Source organism: Cynocephalus volans, chromosome 3 (genome assembly GCF_027409185.1).
Source record: "Cynocephalus volans isolate mCynVol1 chromosome 3, mCynVol1.pri, whole genome shotgun sequence".
Classification (NCBI taxonomy): domain Eukaryota; kingdom Metazoa; phylum Chordata; class Mammalia; order Dermoptera; family Cynocephalidae; genus Cynocephalus; species Cynocephalus volans.
In genome coordinates, this window is record NC_084462.1 from 34,906,620 (window position 1) to 34,933,292 (window position 26,673).

Here is a 26,673-nt window from a genome sequence, read left to right on the forward strand (position 1 = left end):
CCATAGATGGACTATCTTTTTCTTTTTGGTCATGGAATGTTTCAAATGTAAAAGTTTATATATATATATATATATATTTTTTGTCTTTTTTCGTGACCGGCACTCAGCCAGTGAGTGCACCGGCCATTCCTATATAGGATCCGAACCCGCAGCGGGAGCGTCGCTGCGCTCCCAGCGCTGCACTCTCCCGAGTGCGCCCCGGGCTTGGCCCTATATTTTGATAAACTACATATAACAAAACTTATTATTTTAACCATTTTTAAGTATAAAGTTCAGTGACATTAAATACATTCAAATTGGGTCGAGCCCGTGGCGCACTCGGGAGAGTGCCGCACTGGGAGCGCAGCGACGCTCCCGCCGCGGGTTCGGATCCTATATAGGAATGGCCGGTGCACTCACTGGCTGAGTGCCGGTCACGAAAAAGACAAAAAAAAAAAAAAAAAAAACCATTCAAATTGTTGTACAACTATCGCCACCTTCCATCTCTAGAACTTTTTCATTATCTCTAACTGATAAACTCTGTACTCACTGAACACTAACTCCCTCCCACACTTCGGCACCATCATTCTACTTTTGTTTCTATGAATTTGACTACTCAAGGTACTTCATATAAGTGGAATCATACAGTATTTGTCCTTTTGTGACTGGCTTATTTCACTTAGTATGTCTTCAAGGTTTATCCATGTTGTAGCATGTATCTGAATTTCCTTCCTTTTTAAGGACACCACATTTATTTTATCCATTCATTAGTTGATGGGCACTTGGTTGCTTCCACCTTTTGGCTATTGTGAATAATGATGCTGTGAACATTGGTTTACAAGTATCTGTTTGAATCCCTGCTTTCAATTCTTTGTGTATATACTTAGTAGTGGAATTGCTGGATAATGTGGTAATTTTATGTTTAACTTTTTGAAGAACCATCAATCTGTTTTCCACAGTGGCTGTGCTATTTTACAATCCTACCAATAAGTGCAGAACGGTTTCAGTTTCTTTACACCCTCACCAACACTTGAGATTTTCCTTCTTTTTTGATACTAGCCATGCTAATAGATGTGAGGCAGATCTCATTGTTTTGATTTGCATTTCCCTGATAATTAGTGATGTTGGGCATCTTTTGGCCATTTGTGTATATTTTTTTGAGAAATGTCTATTCAAGACCCTTGCCCATTTAAAAAATTTTTTTTCTTTTTCTTTTTGAGTTGAAGGAGTTTTTTTTTTTTTATCATGGATTGGCATTTATAGTCATCTATTCCTTTTATTTGAGCAAGTAAAATGATATTTTTGTTCTTTGCTTTTTACTTTATCTTGTATAATTTTTTTTAAATGATGCGTTTTCGTTCCATTTTTTCAAAAATATGCACAGCATAAATGAATATTTTCTTATTATAGATTATTAAGTGTTATAGATTATTAAGATTATTATTTCTTGTTATAGATTAGCAAGTGGAAATCCCATTTGACTGCCCATCTCAAGTGTACCTTCCTCCTGACAGTTAACCGCTGTTATCAGTTTGTTGTGCACATTCAGGCTTTTTATTTCTTGCATGGACATATATATAAATGTGATATATAGAAATAATTTGTATCTGGGATTAATAATAGTACCGACCTCATAGGGTTGTTTGTAGGATCACTTAGCATAGGTCAGGCAGAGGGCTTATGCTGTTGCATAGCACGTAGTAAGGGCCAGTGAGTATTAGCTAGAAGTTTGCTGAAATGTGTCTTGTATTTTCTCTCTTTTTATTTTGATGAGTCTTGTCAGAAGCTATCAATTTAATTGGATTTTAATTGATTTTTTCAAAGAGTCAGTTGTTGGTTTCATTTATTTATTTTCTGTTGTTTTTCTGTTTTTTTCCCCACTGCATTGACTTCTGCTTTAATCTTTATTATTTCCTCTTTCCTGCTTGCTTTGGTTTCCATCTGCTTTTCTATGTCTTCTAGTTTCTTAAGATAGAAGCTATCATTGATTTTATATCCTTTGTTTTTTATAATATGTGTTAAGACATTTCCTTCTAAGCATTGTTTAGCTGCATCCCACAAATTTGGAAATGTTTTTTCATTTTAATTCAATTGAAAATATTTTCTAATTTCCTTTGTAATTTTTTCTTTGGAAAAAATTTATTATTTGGAAATGTGTTATTTAATTTCCAGATATTTGGGGATTTTCAAATACCTCCTCCTAATAATTTCTAATTTAATATAACTGCTGTCAGAGAACATATTCTGTGTGATTTTAGTCCTCCTAAATTTGGTGAGACTTGTTTTACGGCCCAGGATATAATCTATCCTGTTGAATGTTTCACGTGCACTTGAAAAGAATGTACATTTTGCTGCTCTATTAATCTTAATGAGATCAAGTTGATAGTGTCATTCAAGTATCCTTGACATGAAATAGTTTTCTGCCTACTTGTTTCATTGATTATTTGGAGTGGAGTTGAACTAACACACAAGATTGGATTATCACATCAGACTGATAGGAATGAGAGATTTTACCCAGTACCTAGTTTCTTAGTAATTTTAAGGATGCAAGTAATAAAGGAGTACGGGCAAAGCAGGGAGAGATGTGAGGCTGTGTGGGGCTCCCCAGGTCTGTCCTCTTTGTGTTAGACACCTCCTTTCTGGCTGAGGGCGAGAGATGAGGCCTCTCAGTGAGGTGTGTAGTCACCTCACACAGTGAGGAGCATTTAGGATGTGCAACATTGCCATTTTATAGCCAGACAGTTATAGACCTTATGGAACCTTTTCCAGGGAGCCATGTCCCATAAATCCGTAGATTTTAGGTATGTTCACCAAAAGCAATCCTAAATTGGCTATATCTTGCTAAAATCATTTTGTAGATAAAGACTCGTCTCCTAGCAAATACTAGTACTTTATTTACCAAGAAGTCTGTCTTAACTTTCTAGAGAGATCAGACCCAGCCACCTGTCTCTTTTCTTTCCCTGGAGCATCTCCATTGTGATGGAGAGATATAAAGAGCAGGCTAGCTACTTAGCTCCTCTTTTTTTCCTAGGAGTATTGAAAAATCTAGTGTTAATGATGGATTTTTTCTTTCAGTTCTACAGTTTTTGCTTTGTGTAATTTAAAACTCTGTTATCAAGTACATGCACTTTTAGGATTTTTATGTCATTTTGATGAATTAGCCCCCTTTATCTCTGGTAATATTCTTTGTTCTGAAGTCGGCTTGGTCCGACTACTCTCCTTCTGTTTGCATGGTGTAGCTTTTTTTTTCACCTTTGTACTTTCAGCCTGTGTCTATATGTAAAGCACATTTTGTATAGGCATCATATAATTGGGTCTTGCTTGTTTATTCAGTCTGATAACCTCTTTCTTTTATTTGGAATGTTTAGATCATTTGGGCTTATATATACCATATCTGGTGTTTGCATTGTGCATCTTTAACTGTTACTGTCCACCTTGAAATGATATTATACCACCTGAGTGGTGTTGAGCTCTTACCATGACTTCCTGCAGCTTATCTGCCCTGCATCCTTTGTGCTGCTATGTCATACGTAAAAGTGAAACATGCTATAAGCCTCACAATACTGTTTTTGTTTTTGTTTTAAATAGGCAATTACCTACCCCTCACCTGCAAAATAAAAAGAGAAAACAAGTCTTTTATATTTACCTACCTATTTACCATTTTGGCACTCAAGATTTTGTTTATATCCAAGCTTTCCTCTGATATCCTTTTCTTTCTGTTTGAAGATCTTCTTTTACCATTTCCAGGTCTACTGGCAGAAGTTTCTCAATCTGTCTGGGTTTTAATCCTGGCTTTATCTCAGACTTTGCTCAAATTCACTTTATTTCTCTTGCCTTGGGCTCCTCATCTGTAAAATGGGATAATTAACAAAGTACTTACTCAGAGGGTTGCTGTGAAGCTCCTAAATCAGTGCCTGGCACATAGTGTTTGATAAATGTTTGTTACTGTGATTTTTTGAATTGGGTGTCTTTTCTGTTTCTCCTTTCCCCCCATTTCCCTCTACTCCTCTTACGTAGGCATGAAGATACCCAAGGGTATAGATGGGTAAGCAGAACCGTAACTGCACCTTGTTTGTTCAGTGCAAAGCCCGATTTACTGACTCAGGTTGGGCTCTCATGAATGGGGTTTTCTTCAGAAGCTCTGGTTGCTCATAGGTATGGAGCTTTCTCAGAACCGACTATGGACCTGGTATCCTCCAAGGATCTAGGATTTAAAGCATATTCTTTAGTCAAGTCATCATGAAATCAAACTGCATGGTGGAATTTGTAGCTTTTAGAATAGTACCTATTCCTTTTTCTCCCCCCCCGCCTTTTTTTTTTTTGCTCTTCTGTCTCAACCTAAAAAAGAAAAACACATTAAATTGAACTGTAGGTATTTAGAAGTCATTTTTTCTTTTGTTTGGAGTTAGACTAAAGCTTCCTTTTCTATATTTTTTTATGAAAAAATTAAAACATACAGAAAAGTTGAAAGAATTTTACAGTGAGCACCCACATACCCACCACCTAGATTCTACCCCTGGCATTTACTCCTTGTGCTTTATGAGAGATCTCTCCATGTCTTTGTCCCTCTGTTCATCCATCCATCAGCCCTTCACATTCTTTTTTGCTACATTTTCTACCAGGAGACCTCAGAACACTTCCCCCTCAACGCTGCAGCATGCGGGTCCTCAGCAGGAGTTCAGAAATGCACACCTCATTAGTGGGCCCTTCTTGGAGTTTTGGCAGATCATAGCTTTTCTCCTTGTGTAACAAAAAGGGTTTGCAGGGCATTGTGTCAAGAGTGTTGTGATCTCTTAGTAGAATCAGCTCTGCATGATTATTTAAATCATTCTGAATGATTCTTTGTACTATGTAGAGTAGGTCTAAGAGGACCTTATCTCGTATCACTGTTTGCATAGGTTTTTGTAGATACTATTTATCAAGGTGAGGAAGTTCCCATCTGTTCTTATTTCCTGAGAGTTTTTATCATGAGTGAGTGTTAAATTTTGTCAAATGCTTTTTCTACATTGATTGACATGTTATCATGTGATTTTTGTTCTTTAACCTGTTAATATGGTAAATTACATTGATTGATCTTTGACTGCTGAACCAGCCTTGCATTCCTGAAATAAATGCCACTTGGTAATGCTATATAATTCTTTCTATGTATTGCTTAATTATACTTGCTAATATTTTGCTAAGGATTTTTTTTAATTGAAATCTATTAATTATACATACTTGTTGGGTACAGAGTGACATTTCAATAAATGTATACAATATGATGCTCAAATCAGGATAATTGGCATATCCATCACTACACAACTTAATCATTTCTTTGTGATGAGGACATTCAATGTCCTATCTTCCAGCCATTTCATGACGTGCAGAAAATTATTATTAATTATAGATGCCTACCTTGACTGTATAGCAGTAGAACTTATTTTTCCTGTCTAGCTGTTTTGTGTCCATTAATCATCCTTTCACTATCCTCCCTTCTCCTTTCCCTCCTCTAGTAACCACAGTTCTGCTCTCTCCTTCTGAAAGCTCAACTTATTATTATTGTTTGTTTATTTATAGCTTCCACTTATGAGTGATGATGTGATATTTCTCTTTCTGTGCCTGGCTTATTTCACTTAATATTATTTTCTCCAAGCTCATCCATGGTGCTGTGAATGGCAGGGTTTCATTCTTTTTTATGGCTGAGTACTATTCCATTGTGTGTATATGCCCATTTTTTTAATCCAGTCGTCTGTTGATGGACAATTAGGTTGGTTCCATATCTTGGCTGTTGTGAAGAGAGCTGCAGTGAACATGGGAGTGCAGGTGTCTCTTAGATACATTGATTTCATTTTCTTTGGGAATATATCCAGTAGTGGGATTGCTGGATCATATGTGTATCAGTCCATTTCTGTTGCTTATAACAAAATACCTGGGACAGGGTAATTAATAAGAAAACAAAATTTATTGCTTATAGTTTTGGAGGCTGGGAAGTCCAAAGTCCAGGAAATACATCTGGTGAGGGTCTTCTTTGGTCCTGATGCTGGGTATCACATTGTGAGAAAGGCAGGAGCACAGAGAGAGAGGGATAGCTCCACATGTGTTCCCCTTTTAAGGCCCACTGAACCACGCCCACCATTCCAAGAATGGTTCAATCCCATTCACGAGGGTACAATCCTCACAATCCAATCACCTCTTCAAGGCCCACCTTTCAACTACTACAATAGCATTTCCCACCTTCTTAACACTGTCACAGTGGGGGTCAAGTTTTTGGGGGACACGCAATCCAAAGCAGTATGGTAGTTTTATCTAGTTGTTTGAGAAATCTCCACACTGTTTTCCGTAATGGTTGTAACTAATTTACAATCCCAGCAACAGTGTATAAGGGTTTCTCTGCATCCTTGCTAGCATTTGTTATTTTTTGTCTTTTTGATAATAGCTGGTCTAACTGGGGTGAGGTGATGTCTCAGTGTGGTTATGATTTACATTTCTCTGATGATTAGTGATGTTGAGTACTTTTTCATATACCCGTTGGCCATTTGTATGTCTTCTTTTGAGAAATGTCTGTTCAGCTCTGATGGGGTTTGGATGTGTTGTCCCCTCCAAAACTCATGTGGAAATTTGATCTCCAGTGTGGCAGTGTTGGAAACTGAGTCATGGGGGCGGATCCCTCATGAATGGATTAATGCTCTCTCTGGGGGAGGAGGGGTAGTGAGTGAGCTCTCGCTCTTTTAGTTCCTGCGAGAGCTTGTTGTTTATAGGACCCTGGCACCTCCGTTCTATATCTCTTGCTTTCTCTCTCGTTTCCTCTCGCCATGTGATCTACCTGCCGGCTGCCTGCCACTTTTCCACCATGAGTAGAAACAGCGTGAGGCCCATGCCAGATGTAACCGTCCCAGAATCGTAAGCCAAATAAACCTCTTTGCTTTATAAATTACCCAGTCTCAGGTATTCTGTTATATCAACACAAAACGGACTAAAACAGAAAATTGGTACCGAGGATTGCTGCATTGTGTCCATGCCCTTGGACTTTGTGGAAGGTGGAACTTAAGAGAGTTGTGAACCAGAGCATTTGGCCAAAGAAATTTCTAAGCAGCAAAGCATTAAGGAAGCTGCATGGTTGCTTTTAAGAGCCTACTCTGAGTTATAGTGGCAAAATCATGATTTAAAGCCAGAATTTAAAAGGGAAGCAGAGTGTAAAGTTTTGGAAAATTTGCAGCCTGGCCATGTAGTAGAGAAGTGGAGAGCAGGAGAAAAATGCAAGGGTGAAGACATTATCTTGGCAGTGAGGCAGCCAGATGCTAATAACCAGGACAATGGAAAAAATTCCCTAAAGGCACCTGAGGCCTAGAAGGACTAGGTTGACCCAGAGGACAGACCTGGGGCACAGCTCCCCTCGGGAACCTGCTCCCTGCATCCCAGCTGCTCCAGCTGGAGTGGCCCCAAGTGTGGTTCATGCAGCAGCCCTGGAGAGTAGAGGCCCCAAACCTTGGTGGTGTCCATGTTGTATTAAGTCTGCAGGCCAGCAGGATGTGAGAGCAGTAGAAGTATGGCAGCCTCTACCCAGATTCCAGAGGATCTATGGAAAAGCTTGGGGGCCCAGGCAGAGACCTGCCACAGGGGTGGAGCCACTGCAGAGGTCATCTACTAGAGCAATGCCAAGCAGGAAAGTGGGGTTGGAGCCCCCATCAGGGAAATGTCTAGTAGAGCCAGTGCAGCAGGGCTGCTGCCAGGACCCCAGAACTCTGGGGCTACCGATAATGTGCAATGCAGGCCTGGAAAAGCTGCAGGCACCAGCGTGGCCCACTGGGCTATGCCTGGCAGAAGAGCTGTGAGAACAAGGCTGCCTGATGCTTTGGGCCCAGAGGCCCAACTGTGCCCAGGATGCAGGACTTGGAGTCAAAGAAGATTATTTTGGAGCTTTAGACATAACATCTGCCCTGCTGGGTTTTGGACTTTTTTGGGCCCTGTTTTTCCTTTCTTCTGGCCTATTCCTTCCTTTTGGAATGGAAATGTATACCCAATGCCTGTTCCACCATGTATCTTGGAAGCAGATAAATTTGGTTTTGACTTTTACAGGTTCACAGCTGGAAGGACTTTTGCTTTTGGTCTCAGATGAGACTTTGGACTTTGGGCTTTTAAGTTGGTGCTGGAGCAAGCTAAGACTTTTGGGACTGTTGGGATGGAATGATTGTATTTTGTATGTGAGAGGAACATGAGTTTTGGGGGGCCAGGGGTGGAATGTTAGAGTTTGGATGTGTTGTCCCCTTTAAAACTCATGTGGAAATTTGATCTCCAATGTGGCAGTGTTGGAAACTGATTGAATCATGGAGGCGGACCCCTCATGAATGGGTTAATGCTCTCCCTGGGGGCAGGGGGAGTAATGAGTGAGTTCTTGCTCTATTAGTTCCCACGAGAGCTTGTTGTTTATAGGACCCTAGCACCTCCTCTCTGTCTCTCTCTTGCTTCCACATGCCATGTGATCTGCTTGTACCTGCTGGCTGCCTGCCACTTTTCTACCATGAGTAGAAACAGCCTGAGGCCCATGCCAGATGTAACTGTCCCAGAATTGTAAGCCAGAAAAACCTTTTTTCTTATAAATTACCCAGTCTCAAGTATTCTGTTATAGCAACACAAAATGGACTAAAACAAGCTCCTTTGCCCCTTTTAAATATTGGATTATTTGTTTTTGTTTTTTTACTATTCAGTAGTTTGAGTTCCTTGTATATTCTGGATGTTAATCCCTTGTTGGATGTGTAGTTTGCAGTTATTTTCTCCCATTTGGCAGGTTGTCTTTTCACTCTGTTGATTGTTTCCATTGCTGTTCAGAAGCTTTTCAGTTTGATATAATCCCATTTGCTTATTTTTTCATTTATTGCTTGTGTTTTTGAGGTCTTATTCATAAACTCTTTGCCCAGTCCTACTTCCTGAAATGTTTCCCCTGTATTTTCTTCTAAGAGTTTTATAGTTTCACGTCTTAGATTTAAGTCTTTAATAGATTTTGAGTTGATTTTGGTATATGGTGAGAGATAGGGGTCTAATTTCATTCTACATACTGATGTCGAGTTTTCCCAGAACCATTTATTTAAGAGTGTCCTTTCCTGAATGTTATTCTCAAGGCCTTTGTTGAAGATCATGAGGCAGTAAATACGTGGATAAATTTCTGAGTACTCTAGTCTGTTCAGTTGGTCCATGTGTCTGATTTTATGCAAGTACCATGCTGTTTTGTTTATATAGCTTTGTAGTATAATTTGAAGTTAGGTAGTGTAATGCCTCCAGCTTTATTCTTTTTGCTTAGGATTGCTTTGGCTATTCAGGGTCTTTTGTTGTTCCATAGGAATGTTAGCATTATTTTGTTTATTTTTGTGAAGAAAAACATTGATATTTTGATGGGAATTGCATTGAATCTGTAGATTGCTTTGGGTAGTATGGACATTTTCACAACATTAATTCTTCCAATCCACAAACATGGAATGTCTTTCCATCTTTTTGTGTCTTCTTTAATTTCTTTCATCAGTGTTTTGCAGGTTTTATTGTAGAGCTCTTTCACCTCCTTGGTTAAATTTATTTCTAGGTTTTTTTTAATGGTAGCTATTGTAAATGGACTTGCTTTCATGATTTCTTTTTCTGCTAGTTTGTTGTGGGTGTATAGAAACACTACTGATTTCTTTTTTCTTATTGATTTTTGTATCCTGCAACTTTACTGAATTTGTTTATGAGCTCCAAGAGTTTGCTGGTGGTGGAGGCTTTAGGTTTTTTTATATATAACATTGTGTCATCTGTAAACAGGGATAGTTTGACTTTATCTTTTCCATCCTGTATGCCCTTTGTTTCTTTCTTTTCCCTGATATCTCTGGCTAGACCTTCCAGTACTATGTTAAATAGCAGTAGTGAGAGTGGGCATCCTTGCCTTGTTCCAAGCTTTCAACTTTTCCCCATTCAGGATGATGTTAGCTATGAGTTTGTCATATATGGCCTTTATTGTGTTGAGATGATCTCCTTCTATACCTAATTTGTTGAGAGTATATATGATGAATGAGTGTTTAATTTTGCCAGAAGCTTTTTAAAATTGATTGACATGTCATCGTGTGATTTTTGTTCTTTAGTCTGTTAGTATGATGGCTTACAATGGTTGATTTTTGACAGCTGAACCAGCCTTGCATCCCTGGAATAAACACCACTTGGTAATGCTGTAGACTTCTTCTTATATATGGCATAATTATACTTACACAAATATTTTGCTAAGGGTTTTTGTGTCTATATTTAGGAGGGATATTTTTCAGTACTGTCTTAGTCTGGTTTTGATATTATGATAATACTAGCTTCTTGAAATAAATTTGGGAAGTGTATTCTCTTCTGTTTTCCAGAAGAAATTATTTAGAGTCTGTGTTAATTCTTTTTAATGTTTTGTAGAATTATCCAATGAAGTCATGTGGCCTTGGTAATTTCTTTTTTGGGATTCTTAAAATTATGAATTCAATGTTCTCAACAGTTGTAGGGCTATTCAAATGATCTACTTAATATTTGGTGAGTTGTGGTAATTTATTTTTTTCAAGGACTCAGTCCATTTTGCCTCAGTTGTCAAATTTATGTGTGTAGAGTTTGTCCTAATAACTCTTAATTATCTTTTTGGTGTCTTTAGAGCCTCTTTCATTCCTAATGTTGGTAATTTATGTCTGTTCTCTTTTTCCTTTTGTCAGTCTTGCTTAGAGGTATGTCAGTTTTATTGATCTTTTCAAAGAATCAGCGCTTTGTTTCACTGATTTTTCTTTGTTTTTCCATTTCCAATTTTATTGTTTCCATTTTTATGTTAATTATTTTCTCCCTTCTTACTTTTGGGTTTATTTTGCTATTCTTTTTTCAGGTGGTTGAGGCAAGAGATTATATTATTGATTTGAAAGTTTCCACTTTTCTCATGTACCATTTAGTGCTATAGATTTCTTTCTCATCGACTGCTGAGCTCTTTCCCATACATTTTGATGTGTTGTATCGTCATTTTAATTCAGTTCAATGTATCTTTTAAAATTTCCCTTGAGACATCTTTTTTTTTTAATTTAAATTTTATTATGTCGATATACACTGTAGCTGATTATTGTTGCCCATCACCAAAACATCCTTCCCTCCTCCCTCCCCCTCCCCCACAACAATGTCCTTTCTGTTTGCTTGTCGTATCAACTTCAAGGAATTGTAGTTGTTATGTCTTCTTCCACCCACACCCCATTTTTTTTTGTGTGTGTTTGTGTGTGTGTGTGTGTGAATTATATATTAATTTTTAGCTCCCACCAATAAGTGAGAACATGTTGGAATTTTTCTTTCTGTGCCTGACTTGTTTCACTTAATATAATTCTCTCAAGGTCCATCCATGTTGTTGCAATGGCAGTATTTCATTCGTTTTTATAGCTGAGTAGTATTCCATTGTGTAGATGTACCAGATTTTCCGTATCCACTCATCCAATGATGGACATTTGGGCTGGTTCCAACTCTTGGCTATTGTAAACAGTGCTGCGATGAACATTGGGGAACAGGTATACCTTCAACCTGATGATTTCCATTTGTCTGGGTATATTCCCAACAGTGGGATAGCTGGGTCGTATGGTAGATCTATCTGCAATTGCAATTGTTTGAGGAACCTCCATACCATTTTCCATAGAGGCTGCTCCATTTTGCAGTCCCACCAACAATGTATGAGAGTTCCTTTTTCTCCGCAACCTCGCCAGCATTTATCGTTCAGGGTCTTTTGGATTTTAGCCATCCTAACTGGGGTTAGATGGTATCTCAGTGTGGTTTTGATTTGCATTTCCCGGATGCTGAGTGATGTTGAGCATTTTTTCATATGTCTGTTGGCCATTTGTATATCTTCCTTAGAGAAATGCCTACTTAGCTCTTTCGCCCATTTTTTAATTGGGTTGCTTGTTTTTTTCTTGTAAAGTTGTTTGAGTCCTTATATATTATGGATATTAATCCTTTGTCAGATGTATATTTTGCAAATATTTTCTGCCACTCTGTTGGTTGTCTTTTAACTCTGTTAATTGTTTCTTTTGCTGTGCAGAAGCTTTTTAGTTTGATATAATCCCATTTGTTTATTTTTCCTTTGGTTGCCCATGCTTTTGGGGTCGTATTCATGAAGTCTGTGTCCAGTCCTATTTCCTGAAGTGTTTCTCCTATGTTTTCTTTAAGAAGTTTTATTGTTTCAGGGTGTATATTTAAATCCTGAATCCATTTTGAGTTGATTTTAGTATACGGTGAGAGGTATGGGTCTAGTCTCATTCTCCTGCATATGGATATCCAGTTATCCCAGCACCATTTGCTGAAGACGCAGTCCCTTCCCCAGTGAATAGGCTTGGTGCCTTTTTCAAAGATAAGATGGCAGTAAGTGTGTGGGTTGATTTCTGGATTGTCTATTCTCTTCCACTGATCAGTGTGTCTGTTTTTATGCCAGTACCATACTGTTTTGGTTATTATAGCTTTGTAGTATAGCTTAATGTCGGGTAGTGTTATGCCTCCAGCTTTACTTTTTTTGCTCAGCGTTGCTTTGGCTATGCGTGGTCTTTTATTATTCCATATAAATGTCTGGATAGTTCTTTCCATTTCTGAGAAAAATGTCTGGAATTTTGATAGGGATTGCATTGAATTTGTATATCACTTTGGGTAGTATGGACATTTTCACTATGTTGATTCTTCCAATTCAAGAGCATGGGATATCTTTCATTCTTCTTGTATCCTCTCTAATTTCTCTCAGCAGTGGTTTGTAGTTCTCATTACAGAGATTTTTCACCTCCTTGGTTAACTCAATTCCTAAGTATTTTATTTTTTTGGTGGCTATTGTAAATGGGCAGCCTTTCTTGATTTCTCGTTCTGCATGTTCACTATTGGAGAAAAGAAATGCTACTGATTTTTGCGTGTTGATTTTGTATCCTACTACTGTGCTGAAATCATTTATCAATTCCAAGAGTTTTTTTGTAGAGGTTTTAGGCTGTTCGATATATAGGATCATGTCATCTGCAAACAAAGACAGTTTGACTTCATCTTTTCCAATGTGGATGCCCTTTATTTCCTTCTCTTCTCTGATTGCTCTGGCTAGTACTTCCAACACTATGTTGAATAGGAGTGGTGAGAGTAGGCATCCTTGTCTAGTTCCTGTTCTTAAAGGAAAAGTTTTCAGCTTTTCCCCATTCAGGATGATATTGGCAGTGGGTTTGTCATACATGGCTTTAATTATGTTGAGATGCTTTTCCTCTGTACCTAACTTATAGAGGGTCTTTGTCATGAATGAGTGCTGAATTTTATCAAATGCTTTTTCAGCATCTATAGAGATGATCATATGGTCCTTGTGTTTGATTTTATTAATATGGTGTATCACATTTATTGATTTGCGTATGTTGAACCAACCTTGCGTCCCTGGGTTGAATTCCACTTGATCGTGGTGAATAATTTTACATATGTGTTGCTGTATTCTGTTTGCTAGTATTTTAGTGAGGATTTTTGCATCTATATTCATCAAGGATATCGGCCTGTAGTTTTCTTTTTTGGTTATATCTTTACCTGGTTTTGGTATCAGGATGATGTTTGCTTCATAGGATGAGTTTGGGAGATTTGCGTCTGTTTCAATCCTTTAGAATAGTTTGAAAAGAATCAATGTCAATTCCTGTTTGAATGTTTGGTAAAATTCTGCTGTGAATCCACCTGGTCCTGGGCTTTTATTCGTTGGGAGCCTTCTGATAACAGCTTCAATCTCCTTTATTGTTATTGGTCTGTTCAAATTTTCTACGTCTTCACGGTTCAGTTTTGGGAGCTTGTGTGTGTCCAGAAATTTATCCATTTCCTCCAGATTTTCAAATTTGTTGGCGTATAGTTGTTTATAGTAGTCTCGAATGATTCCTTGTATTTCAGATGAATCAGTTGTAAAATCGCCTTTTTCATTTCCAATTTTTGTTATTTGAGTCTTCTCTCTTCTTTTTTTTGTTAGCCCTGCTAATGGTTTGTCAATTTTATTTATCTTTTCAAAAAACCAACTTTTTGATTCATTGATCTTTTGTATTGTTTTTTGGGTTTCAATTTCATTCAGTTCTGCTCTCGTCTTAATGATTTCTTTCCATCTGCTAACTTTAGGTTTGGATTGTTCTTGTTTTTCTAGTTCTTTAAGGTGAAGTGTTAGGTTGTTCACTTGCCATCTTTCCATTCTTCTGAGGTGAGCATTTAATGCAATAAATTTCCCCCTTAATATTGCTTTTGCAGTATCCCACAGGTTTTGGTATGATGTATCATTATTTTCATTAGTTTCAATAAATTTTTTGATTTCCTGCTTGATTTCTTCTTGGACCCATATGTCATTAAGTAGAATGCTGTTTAATTTCCATGTGTTTGTATAGCTTCCAGAGTTTCATTTGTTATTAATTTCTAGTTTTAATCCATTGTGGTCTGAGAAAATACATGGGATAATTCCAATTTTTTTGAATTTATTGAGACTTGATTTGTGACCTAATATGTGATCTATCCTGGAGAATGATCCATGTGCTGATGAGAAGAATGAATATTCTTAGGTTGTTGGATGGAATGTTCTGTAGATATCTGCCAATTCCAATTGGTCTAGATTATTGTTTAGATCTTGTGTCTCTCTACGGATTCTTTGCCTAGATGATCTGTCTAATATTGACAGTGGGGTGTTCAGGTCCCCTGCTATTATGGTATTAGTGTCTCTTTCCTTCTTTAGGTCTAATAGAGTTTGTTTTATAAATCTGGCTGCTCCAACATTGGGTGCATACATATTTATGATTGTTATGTCTTCTTGATGGATCAGTCCTTTTATCATTAAGTAGTGTCCCTCATTGTCTCTTTTTATGGTTTTTAGTTTAAAGTCTATTTTGTCAGATAGAAGAATAGCTACTCCAGCTCGTTTTTCTTTTCTGTTTGCATGGTAAATCTTTTTCCATCCTTTCACTCTTAGTCTATGTGAATCTTTATGGGTGAGGTGGGTCTTTTGTAGGCAGCATATAGTTGGGTACTCCTTTTTGATCCAGTCAGCCAGTCTGTGTCTTTTGATTGGGGAATTTAAGCCTTTTAAATTGAGAGTTGTTATTGAAAGGTGTTGATTTATCCCTAGCATTTTATTGATTGTTGTTTGTTTGTCTTAGGTGTCTTTTGTTCCTTGCTTTCTGATTTACTGTTTGGTTTCTTTGTTTGTTGGTTCCTTAGGTTGTAGATAGCGTTTTTGTTTGTTTGTTTTCTCTTCATGAATGCTATTTTTATTATACTAGTGGGTTTTGATTTTTCTTGGGTTTTTATGGCAATGGTAGTTATTTTTCAGGAACCAAACCCAGTACTCCCTTGAGGATTTCTTGTAAGGGTGGTCATGTGGTAGTGAACTCCCACAGTTTTTGTTTGTCTGAGAAATATCCTATTTGCCCTTCATTTCGGAAGGATAGCCTTGCAGGGTAGAGTATTCTTGGCTGGCAATCTTTGTCTTTTAGTATTTTGAATATATCATCCCATTCCTTTCTAGCTTTTAGGGTTTGTGATGAAAAGTCTGATGTTAGCCTGATTGCGGCTCCCTTAAAGGTGATTTGACGCTTCTCTCTTGCAGCTTTTAAGATTCTCACTTTGTCTCTGCGTTTTGCCAATTTGACTATAACATGTCTTGGAGAAGGCCTTTTTGAGTTGAATACGTTTGGAGATCATTGAGCTTCCTGGATCTGAAGATCTGTGATTTTTCCTATACCTGGAAAGTTTTCTGCCACTGTTTTGTTGAATATGTTTTCAATGGAATCTCCATTTTCCTCCCCTTCTGGAATACCCATGACTCAGATATTTGAGCGCTTAAGATTGTCTGCCATCTCTCTCAGATTTTCTTCAATGTCTTTGATTCTTTTTTCTTTCTTTTTGTCTGCTTGTGTTATTTCAAACAGCCCATCTTCAAGTTCAGAGGTTCTCTCTTCAACTTTGACAAGCCTGCTGGTTAAACTGTCCATTGTGTTTTTTATTTCGCTAAATAACTTCTTCAGTTCAGCAAGTTCTGCTAAATTTTTTTTCCAGACATCGATTTCCTTGTACATTTCCTCTTTCAGGTCCTGTATACTTTTCCTCATTTCATCATGAGGTCTAGATGAGTTTTCTTGTATCTCATTCAGTTTCCTTAGAATTATCATTCGAAATTCCTTGTCAGTCATTTGAAGGGCTTCTTATTCTATAGGATCTAGAGTTTGAGATTTATTAACTTTTGGTGGTGTACTTTCTTGATTTTTTGTATTTCTGGTATTTTTTTTTTATGTTTATTCATTGTGGCAGGGGGTTTCACAGTCCACCGGTTTGAGACTATTGACTAACTAAGATGTTGCTGTGGTTCTCAATTTGGTATGGATACCTCCGTGACTGCTCAGTTGGCCTTTAGTGCCTTGTGTGTATGGTTGCCTCGGGTCTTGGTCCTCTCCGGGAGCCACCTTTCTGGTCAGCTTGGACTCTGCTGGGCTGTTGGATCACGTACCACAGGGTGTGTGATCTCTGTTGAGCTTTCACTTCCCATGCAGGACTTCTCCCTGTTCCATGTGCTCTGGCCCGTGCTGTTGGATCGTGCAGTGGCGACCCCACAGGGTGTGTGGTTTCTGTCGAGTCTCCGCCTCCCTGGCCGCATGTCTCCCCGCTCTGTGCGCACTGGGCTGCGCTGGGACGTGTCTTCTGGAACCCTCATCTATCAGCTGGGCCTTCAAGACCCTGCTCGGCACCATCTTGCCCAGGAAGTCTACCAGGTTTCTGCTAGGCACAGACGACCGGTCGCTCTGGGTGCCTTTGTAGCACTGTGTAGATCTTTCTCGGGACTAATCACCTTCCTCCTGATATCGTGGTTATTTGTGTACTTGTCTTATCTCCCACACCAGAGCGTGAGCTCCTCAGGGGAGGAGCCCGCAGCACATGGTTCACATTTGTATCCCCCGGCCCAGACGAGTCCAGAGCCCGCCTGCAGACAGCTCTCCGGCAGGTTTAAGCGGACTTGGGAACTCTCCTACCACACTATTCCCAACCAGAAATTGGTTAGGCGTTTTTCCGAACTGGTGGCCACAGAGATGGTATCTGCCTCCCACTAACAGGAAGTTTACTGGGGGCCGGAGTCCAGGGTGTGGCGGAGTGCTAGTTGGCCCCACCCGTACTTCCTTGCCCTCCCTACACTGGCCGGGGACGCCCCATGCCACCAGCCCTGCCAGAGAACCGTGGAGGGAGTGGGAGGGGAGGCCAGCCCACAGGCCCTGGGAAGCCCCGCGCCGGGGCAAGCAAGTGGGAAGGCTCAGTGAGGATCCAAGCCGGAGCTGCCACCATCTGAGAAAATGGAGGCAGCCCCGGGGCGGTGAGTGGCCCGGTGATGCAGGCGGAAGCTGGGTGGGCGTCAGCCCCCCAAGCAGGGCCGGGCCAGGGGTCACTCACAGGGCTGTGCCAGGTCAGGCGCTCACTCTCTGCCTCTGGTTTGTCGCCTTCCCCGTTCTCAGTTCCTGCCGTCTCAGGCTGCTTGTTCAGTCCCGTGGCGCAGCTCGGGCACTCCCAGGTATCTTCTTTTATGCCGGCCTGAAACCTCGAATCATGAATAGGGCAGCTGGCCGCCTTCAGCACGGCCCCAGCCTCCGGGAACCTGTCTTCATCCACAGCAGCCCTGGCGCCGTGTTCCCTGTTTCGAGACTCGCTTTTGCAGCTATGAAACAGTTCTTTTCCTGCTCCATACTTCAAAGTTGTTGCCTGTAAATGAGGCAGCCTCTCCTGCCGAGGGCAAAGTGGCAGTCAGCCCCCACGACCGGCCACCAGCAGCGGTCCTCCCTTAAGAGATGGCGAGAGGAAGGTCCACAATTTTCCCAGCTGCCTGAGGCCCAGTGGCCGCCTTTTCCACCTCAGCTACTCCGTGCCAACCGCCACAGCCACCGCCATCTTGAAACCCTCGAGACATCTTTGATCCATAGATTATTTAGGAGTTTGTTGTTTAGTTTCTAAAAGTTTGGAGAGTTTTCTGTTATCATTCTGTTACTGACTTTTAGTTTGTTTCTGTTGTTTTGGAGTACATACTCTGTATGATTTCAGTTCTTTTAAATTTGTTTAGGTTTGCTTTTTGCCTCCAGGTATGGTCTATTTTGGTATTTGTTGTGTGGATACTTGAAAAGATATGTATTCTGCGCTTGTTGGCTGGAATGTTGTATAAATTTTGATTAGATTGTGTTGATTGATGGAGTTTTTCAATGCTTCTATATCCTTGCTGATTTTCTGTCTCCTTATTCTATCAGTTTTTGAAAGAGAGGCTTTGAGGTCTCTAGCTATAAAAGTATACGAATGCATTTTTTTCCTTTTAGTTCTATTATTTTTTGTCACCCTTTTTAGTTCTATTGTTTGGTGCATGCATGCTTAGGATTGCTATTTCTTAATGGTAGATTGACCATTTTCTGTGTTTCTCTGTGTTCCTGGTAATTATCTTTGCTCTAAAGTTTACTTCACTTGATATTTAATTAATTAATTAATTTTTTGGAGGCTGGCTGGTACGGGGATCCAAACATTTGACCTTTGTGTTTTCAGCACCACACTCTCCCAAGTGAGCTAACCAGCCAGCCCCTACTTTATTTGATATTAATATCGCCACTTTGCTTCCTTCTGATTAATATTTGCATGACATTTTTGTTTCTATACTCTTACTGTCAATATGTTTATTTGAAGTTACTTTCTTATAGACAGCATACAGTTGGATCATGGTTTTTAGTTCATTCTTCCAATGTCTGTCTTTTAATTAAGTATATCTTTTTGTATAATTGTTTTAAGTGGCTTCTCTAGGTTGTATATATGCATGTGCACATGTATGCACACATATAGAGTAGACCCTTTAACAACACAGGTTTGAACTGCATGGGTCCACTTAAACATAGTTTTTTCCAGCCAAACGCAAATCAAAATATAGTATTTGCAGGACGTGGAACCTCCTTATATGGTAGGCTAAGTTGTCATATATGAATGTTCTGAAGGGCCCACTGTAAGACTGGAATATCCTCAGATTTTGGCTTATGCAAATTTTGGAATATGATCACCAATTGGTTCCAGGGACAACTGTACACACACACACACACACACACACACACACACACACCCGTGTCACAGTTTCCTGGTATTGTCATTTACCAGTTTCAGTGATGTATCAGATTCTTACCATCCTTATGTCCCTGTATGCTTTTCTGTTCATAAGGTACTTGCCTTAAATATTTCATTTGCATACATTTATAGCCACATCTGACAATGTTATAATTCTTGGTTGAAGCTTTAGAAAGTTTCATAATGTAGAAAAGTCAAGAGGGGAAGAAAAGTCTGTTGTATTTACCCACATTTATGCTTATCATGCTCTTTTTTTCCTGCAGTTCCAGGTTCTTTTATCATTTTCATTCGTTTGGAGCACTTCTTTATGCATTCTTTTAGTGTGGGTTTTTTGGCAACAGATTCTCTTACTTTTCCTTTATCTGATAATGTTTTGATTTCCTATTCAATCTTGAATGGCTTTTTTTGCTAGATGTAGGATTCCAAGTTAATGGTTCTTTTCTTTGAGCATTTTCAGCTGGTCTCCATGGTTTCTGATGAGAAATTTGTGTCATAGTTAAGGTGTTGTTTTTCTTTGGCTGCTTTTAAAATGTTTTCTTTGTCTTTAGTTTCTTTGGATTCATCCTATTTATTGTTTGATTCCTCTCTTGGATCTGTAGATTTATGTCTCTTGCCAAATTTGGGAAGTTTTAAACCATTACTTCTTAGAGTACATTTTTAACCTCACCTTCTTTCTTTCCCTCCAGGAGTTTATGACAGGAATGTTAGTTTTTTTGTTTAGTTCCACAGGTCCGTGGGACTGTTCTTTTTTTTTTTTTTCCCTTCAGTGTATTTTCTGTCCATTACTGAGTTTGAGTAGCTTCTGTCTTGCAGTTCACCTGTTCTTTGCTCTTTTTCCTCCATTCTACTGTTGAGCCCATTCACTGAGCTTTTTATTTTAGTTATTATATTTGGCAGTTCAAAACTTTGTATTTGGTTCTTTTTTTAATGTCTTCTTTTTCTTGTCTTAAGCTTTCTGTTTTTGGTTTCATGTGTGTTTGTAATTGCTCACTAAAGCACATTTGTCATGACCACTTTAAAATCTTTGCCAGATTATTCTAACATCTCTTGTTGTGGAATTTCTATCAGTTGATTGTCTTTTTAAATTTAGTTTTAGATCTTCCTAGTTCTTGGTCTGATTGTTGATTCTATATTGAAGTATGGATATTTTCACGTTATGTTGTGAGACTCTTGGTTTTACTTACACCTTCTGTCTGGATCTCTGTGTCCCTCTCTGGCAGGCTAGGCAGTGCACCACCTCATTACTGCTAGGTTGGGTAGAAGTCCAGGCTTCTCATGTGGCCTAGGGGCCCTTTGTTACTGTGGGGCAGAGGTGAAAGTTCTGCTGGCTCCTCAGTGGTCTCCATTATTTGTTTATTTACTCACCTGCATGTTTCAAAATTCCCACTGTAAATGACCATTGGGCTAGGCAGTCAGGATTGGGACAGGCGAAGCAGAAGGAGGATATTGGGGACCAGAGCATGTGGCTGCCTAAGTATGTGGCTGCCCTCTTTGAGCTTTGGGCTTGTCTCTGGGCTTTGCAGCCAGTCAGAGGGGAAACATATTATTTAAAAGTGGAAAACATAGTGACTCTTCAGTAAGGGAAAGGCTTTTCCTAGACCTGATTTCTGGAAGAAATTCCTTTCAAGATGTGTCCTTGACAGGGCTGTCTTGTGTGTCTCATGTGAAGGTGCTCATGTGTCTGCGAGGGCTGGGGCACCTGTCAGTGGTGGGCCAGGGTCCTCGCCCCGAGGGCAGCTCAGTAAGGATGCCCTAAGAAGGGCAGGGATGTTGCTTCACCTGTAAATCTTTCTGCTTCTCCATCTGGAGCCCATTGTGCAATTTAAGGTGTTCTCTGTCTAGTTTTCTATAACTGTCAGCTCTTAGCTAATGGAGCTTTTTGATTACAAGGAGTTTATTCCAAAGCTTCAGAGCTCACATGTTACCATTTGTGCTGGACATGCTGCACCACAGTGCCTGTGAATGGGCAGCAGTGCTCCATCCCAGCCCTACCCAGGGAGCAATGAGATGTGTCCCTTCAGTGCCTTCTGAGATCTCTCCTCTCCCATGGAAAGCATATTCAGGTAATGGGTAGCCAGAAAACTGATGTCTTTCATCCGAAGGACATTGGTAGGGGTGCTGCTGTTGTCTGTCAAGATTTGAGGCTGTGAAGCTGGTGACCATTGGTTTCATGGCTAATAAGTGTCAGAAACAGAACACAAGCACAGGAGAGCCTGCCTCACATGCCACCACTGGGAACTGTTCTGGTGTAGCGAATTGGTAGGAGGTAACTTAATTTACAATTCAGCTGTAGTTATCTGTACTCTTAGGCAGACTTGTGCTTAATAGAAGACCAGAATCCTTTGAATTATTTGAATTATTCATGTGATTGTCTTCTAGCTACTTAACTAGGCAGAGAGAATAGTATAATGAAATATCACTTACTCATTGGATATTCTAACTAGTTACTCTATCTTTCTGTAAAATATTCCTATAAATGTATTTCCTTTCATGAGTCATGCATAATGGATATGTTTATTGAAATGTTTTTATTTTGAATTTGGTTTCATAATGTGAAAATGACAGCAAGAGTTTTTCTCTCTGTCTAGGAAATGTGCTGCTGCTAAGTACTGACTTATAGTTTTGTGTTAACAACTTTCCTGTGACGTTTACAGAGAGACAGTATACCGTGGTGGTCAAGAGTGGTTTGTGTCCTGTGCTATCTTCCTCTGTGTGACCTTGGGCAAGTTACTTAACCACTCAGTGCCCTGGTGTCCTCATCCATGAAATGGATGTGTGGCATACCTCACGATGATGGGTATGAGGATTGACTGAGCTCATCCATGTAAATTGTTTAAAGCTGTTTGGGGCACATATTATGCAGTTGAGTGTTGCCGATCATTATTATACGTTTTCTCAGCATTATAACAAACCATTCCCAAGATATTGACAGGGTAGATGTTTTCTTATCCTGTTTTTTAGATGCGAATGAACTGAAGGAATGTGTTTCTGTACTGGTTAAAGAGCAGCAGGCTCTGGCTGTCCAGTCGGCCACCACCACCCTCTCAGCCCTGAGACTGAAGCAGAGGCTTGTGATTCTGGAGCGCTATTTCATTGCCTTGAATAGGACTGTATTTCAGGAGAATGTCAAAGTTAAGTGGAAAAGCAGCAGCATTTCTCTGCCTCCTGTGGACAAGAAAAGGTAAGAATAAAATGAAGAAAGAATTCTGATGACAGCTAAATATAAAATTCAACATGTTTTGTTTAGGAAAGTTTAATTAAAGTTTTCAATATAGGCCTTTCTTCACCTGTGGAATTTTATTCTTGCTTTCCCTTTTTGTATGTTTTGTATAACCTAGAGAATGGGCTTGCGGGTTTGCTTCTCTATAACAGGGAGTTCTGCGTAATCTGTTGTTATTTTAAAGAACTTTTTCTGTCAGTAACTGTAGAAGACAGTCAGAGCTTTAGATTAGCTCAAGTCATAATTGAAAATGGGGTATGAACGTTGTATTCTTTCTGTTTTGTTTTGTGTTGTTACCATACAGGGAATAGTCAGATTGTAATTTTAGTAGTGTTTAATTTAGATGCTTCATTTTTTTCTTCCTAATATGATTTTCTTACTCTTTTATAAGATAATGCTTTTGGGCAGGAATATGGTTTTTAATTTGTTGACGTCTGTTAATATATCAGCAGATTTCCTCTAAGGTCTTAACTAACAGCCACTAGAATGTTTAAAGCTTGTGCAAAATTATATTTTTTCCAAAATGTAGCTGTCTACCAAACTTTTGTCTTCAGAAGGCTGGACTAGATTGCCAGATGGACTGGTACTTTTTGCAGTTAGAACTGGCTCCTGTTCAACTGTGAGAGTGACTCTGACTGCCTGCAAGCACGTGCAGAATGTCAGGAGGCAGAGGAAGCAGGGAAGAAACCCCTGATCATTTTGCCTGAAACAAGAGTGCTGCATGTAGCCTGTTGTCTTGCCTTTTTATTTTTAAATCTAGTTGAAATCACATTACATGTCATATTTTTAAGTATAGTTTTAGAATAAATTAGACCAAGTGAAAGATAATAGCCAGTGGCACAGCTTTCTCTTTCCTGCCTGGCTGGCTGAAATGGTCATCAACAGTGGGCTCTGCATTTGTGGGCGGTCGGAACATGAGCCCTTGCTCTGGTGTGTTTATTGAATCCAACTGAATGCCCTAAGATGTAGAAGTGGCTGAGAGCCCAGCTGATTCTTCCTTGTGCTCTTTGCTTTGCGATGACATAAAGATTGACTATATCTTTCATTATACGGAGGAATTCTTAAAATTTTTAAAAAACTTTTTATTTTGACATAATCGTGAATTCACATGCACTTGTGAGAAATAGTAAAGTGATTCCTTTGGTTCTTCACCTACTTTCCGCCAATGGTAGCACTTGCAAAACTTGATAATTGTAATAAGACAATTACCACAACTAGGATATTGACTTTGTTACAATCTACCTAACTTATTCAGACTTCCTCAGTTTTACATGCTTTTGATTGTATGTGTATTTCTCTGTGGTTTTATTACTCATGTTGATTGGTGTGAGACCCTCGCCGTAGCCAGGGTGCACAGACCAAGGCCCTTTCCGTCTACACCCACCTCTTTCTCCTCCTTCCCCCTCACCTGCGGCAGCCACTCCTCTCTTCTGTGTGTCTATTATGTATTTTTTTGAGATTGGGTTTTTTTTTTTCACTCAGCATAACCCAGTTTACTCTAGATTCTTCCAGGTAGTTGCCTGCATCATTACTGTTGAGTAGCATTCTGTGGTATGGATGTACCACCATTTGTCTCAGTTGTTTCCAGTTTTGGGGTATTATAAATGAAACTACTATGAATGTGCATAGGTTTTTGTGAATGTAAGTTTTATTTTTCTGGGGTAAATGTCCAAAGGTGCAATTGCTGGGTCTTATATTTAGGTTTAAATACTCATGTAAAGAACACCAGTGTAAGAAATTGCCATGATTTTTTCCAGAGTTGCTGTATTATCCTACATTCTTACCAGCCACGGATGGGTGATCCACTTTCCCCACATCCTTGTCAGCATTTGGTGTTGTTCCTTTTTTATTTTAGCCACTCTGATAGATGTGTAGTGGTATCTCAATTTTTGTGGATTTCTTTTCCTTGTTTCTCAACTTACTGGGTAGTGATGTATTTTACTTTTTTGTGGCATTATCTATGGGTTGGGTAGTTGAGTGATGTGGATGGGGGTGAGTCCAAGCTATTTCTGTTCTATTTTATTGACCATCTGTAAAATAGAGAGCGACTTGTTGAAGACTTAGCAGTTCTTACACTGTATAGGTTGGGGGCTGTGAAGCTTCTTCTCCAGGGACAGAGACCTGACTGCCTGAGGGGAACCCAGCTTCATGCTTACTCTGAGCAGCTTTCTCCAAGTCCTCCCACCTCCTCTGAACAGACTTATTTAGCACATGTGCTTTCTGACTTAAGGACTATATGTCCTATTATGCATCTGGATCTTGTAATGTTCATATTTCTCATTCAGAAACAAAGATTCCTGTCTCCCAGACACTCATTACCTTCCTTAGAGGTAGCCAGTGAGGCAGCCAGCTTAGGGTCTTGTGTCTCCTCTCGGGGCTCCCCACGTACTCTCCAGGCACTCACAGATGAGTGCATACAGCTGCTGCTGCCAGGTCCCCACCTTCACTTCAACTTTACTTGTCAGTGTGTCTCGATTATTCCATATCATTACCTATTTTTAATAACATTTCCCCTGATTATGAAAGCAAATTTTAGTATATTTGGAAAATACAGTCTGTGGTAAAAAGTATTATATAGTATAAAGTAGAAAATAAAATTACTTGCTATGCATGGTTGAGTTTATACATGTATTTTTGTATTCTAGTTTTTTCTTTTTTTTTTTTTTTGCAGGATGATTTTTATGGTATACCATTTGTATAACTTTTTACAACATGCAGAATGAAACTGACTTGTTAAATGAACATATATTAGTAGTGAAAAGCTTAAAAAGACACATGAGGATGATAAGCAGTACATTCAGGAGAGGGTAGCTCAGCAGGGTAGACTGGAAGAGAGTAGGGTGAGTGCTGGGCCATTGCCCTGCAGTGCATAGATATAGAGCAGGGTGGCCGGGCAGAGTCCAAGGCAGCTGCTGCTGATCTGTGTCTGCTCCGTCCTCACCTGCCTTTCCTCTGCCATGGGAGTCTTATTCCCCACCCCCATTTATGTGTTCCTCTGCATATTAATCTGCCTGCCCGAGGTTATTTCAATAGCGTTTTTTCAAGTCATTTTAAATTCTTCGTAAATGCCTTTTTTTTTTCTTAAAGAGAAAACTTTTCCTTTACAAAGGACATTCAAAATAACATTAAATTTTTTTTTTAAAACTTGAAAGTTTTTAAAAAATGATTTTAAAAATCACTTGTAATCCTGCCATCTAAAGAAAACCACTAATCACGTTTTGGTACAAATCCTTTCATATTATTATTATTATTTTTTAGTATTTGCACAGTCCTCTTACTGACCAGTTATCCCAACCCCCATGTGTGTTGTCCGCAGTTCCCGGCCTGCAGGCAAAGGGGTAGAAGGACTTGCCAGAGTTGGTTCTCGTGCTGCGCTCTCTTTCGCCTTCGCATTCCTGCGCAGGGCCTGGCGATCAGGTATGTGTGCCCAGCATGATGCTGTGTCCCTCCTACAGTAAGAGATCCAGCTTTCCTCCTCAGTTCTGCTGCTATATGCTCTGGGGCTGATGCCTGTGCCCACTGGGCCTCAGATTCCTTGTTTGTAAAATGAGAGGCTGCAGAGGCTGTTTGACTTTTTAGGTCTATGCTTAAAAAAAAAGTGTGCATGCGCACACCCACCCACTCACAGGTCAACTACTACTGTGGCATGCTGTAGTGCTGATTTATTTCTAGAACAACCAGAAGTTGATGTTGCTTACGTAAGAGCCATAAAATATAGAATCTACGTAGACAACTGTGTTAGTTTTTGGTCTATTGAGTGAGGGATTGAAAAGGTGACAGTGGCATCTTCTCACGCTGAGGGGTGGGAGGCCCAGCAGAAAGTCTTTGCTTGTCAGTGCTGTGCGTGTGTGCCCAGGTGAGGATGCAGACCTCTGCAGTGAGCTGTTGCAGGAGTCCCTGGATGCCCTGCAAGCGCTTCCCGAGGCCTCGCTGTTTGACGAGAGCACAGTGTCCTCCGTGTGGCTGGAGGTGGTGGAGCGAGCAACCAGGTTCCTCCGGTCTGTGGTGACAGGGTGAGTGCTTTCTTTTCAGACCTTCCCTGCCAACCGTTTCTGCGTGCCTCAGCCTCGTCCTCAGCTTTTCAGATGATTTGATTTGTGGTATTCTGACTTGACCCAGGAAACTGTCATATTGAATGAGATGGAAAATGAAAGATGCTTTCACAACTTATTTTTGAAGGATAGTTTATGATTCGGTGATCCATCGCTTACAGAGTGTTTGAGCACTTACTGTGTGCTTCCCAGTGATAGTTAGGAGCCACTGTTCTGAGTGAGTGACAGGTGATTTGAAGTCTCGATAGGTAACATGGGAGTAAAAACTACTCAAGATCAAAATATTTAAACCTTTAGCTAGTCTTTTTAGTGTCAAACAGTTTTCAGTATGCATCATTTGTCTTT

General features: G+C 39.7%; 1 protein-coding gene across 4 annotated transcripts in view; it reads left to right on the forward strand.

Annotated features, from left to right (window-relative positions):
- The window catches only part of HERC2 (HECT and RLD domain containing E3 ubiquitin protein ligase 2), a 239,052-nt gene that overhangs the window by 39,276 nt on the left and 173,103 nt on the right, over positions 1 to 26,673 (forward strand). For all 4 annotated transcript variants that reach the window (XM_063091718.1, XM_063091721.1, XM_063091720.1 and 1 more), the window contains exons 5-7: positions 22,018 to 22,237; positions 25,593 to 25,693; positions 26,133 to 26,289. In XM_063091718.1, coding sequence (XP_062947788.1) covers positions 22,018 to 22,237; positions 25,593 to 25,693; positions 26,133 to 26,289 — 478 coding nt within the window. The remainder of the gene's footprint in view (positions 1 to 22,017; positions 22,238 to 25,592; positions 25,694 to 26,132; positions 26,290 to 26,673) is intronic.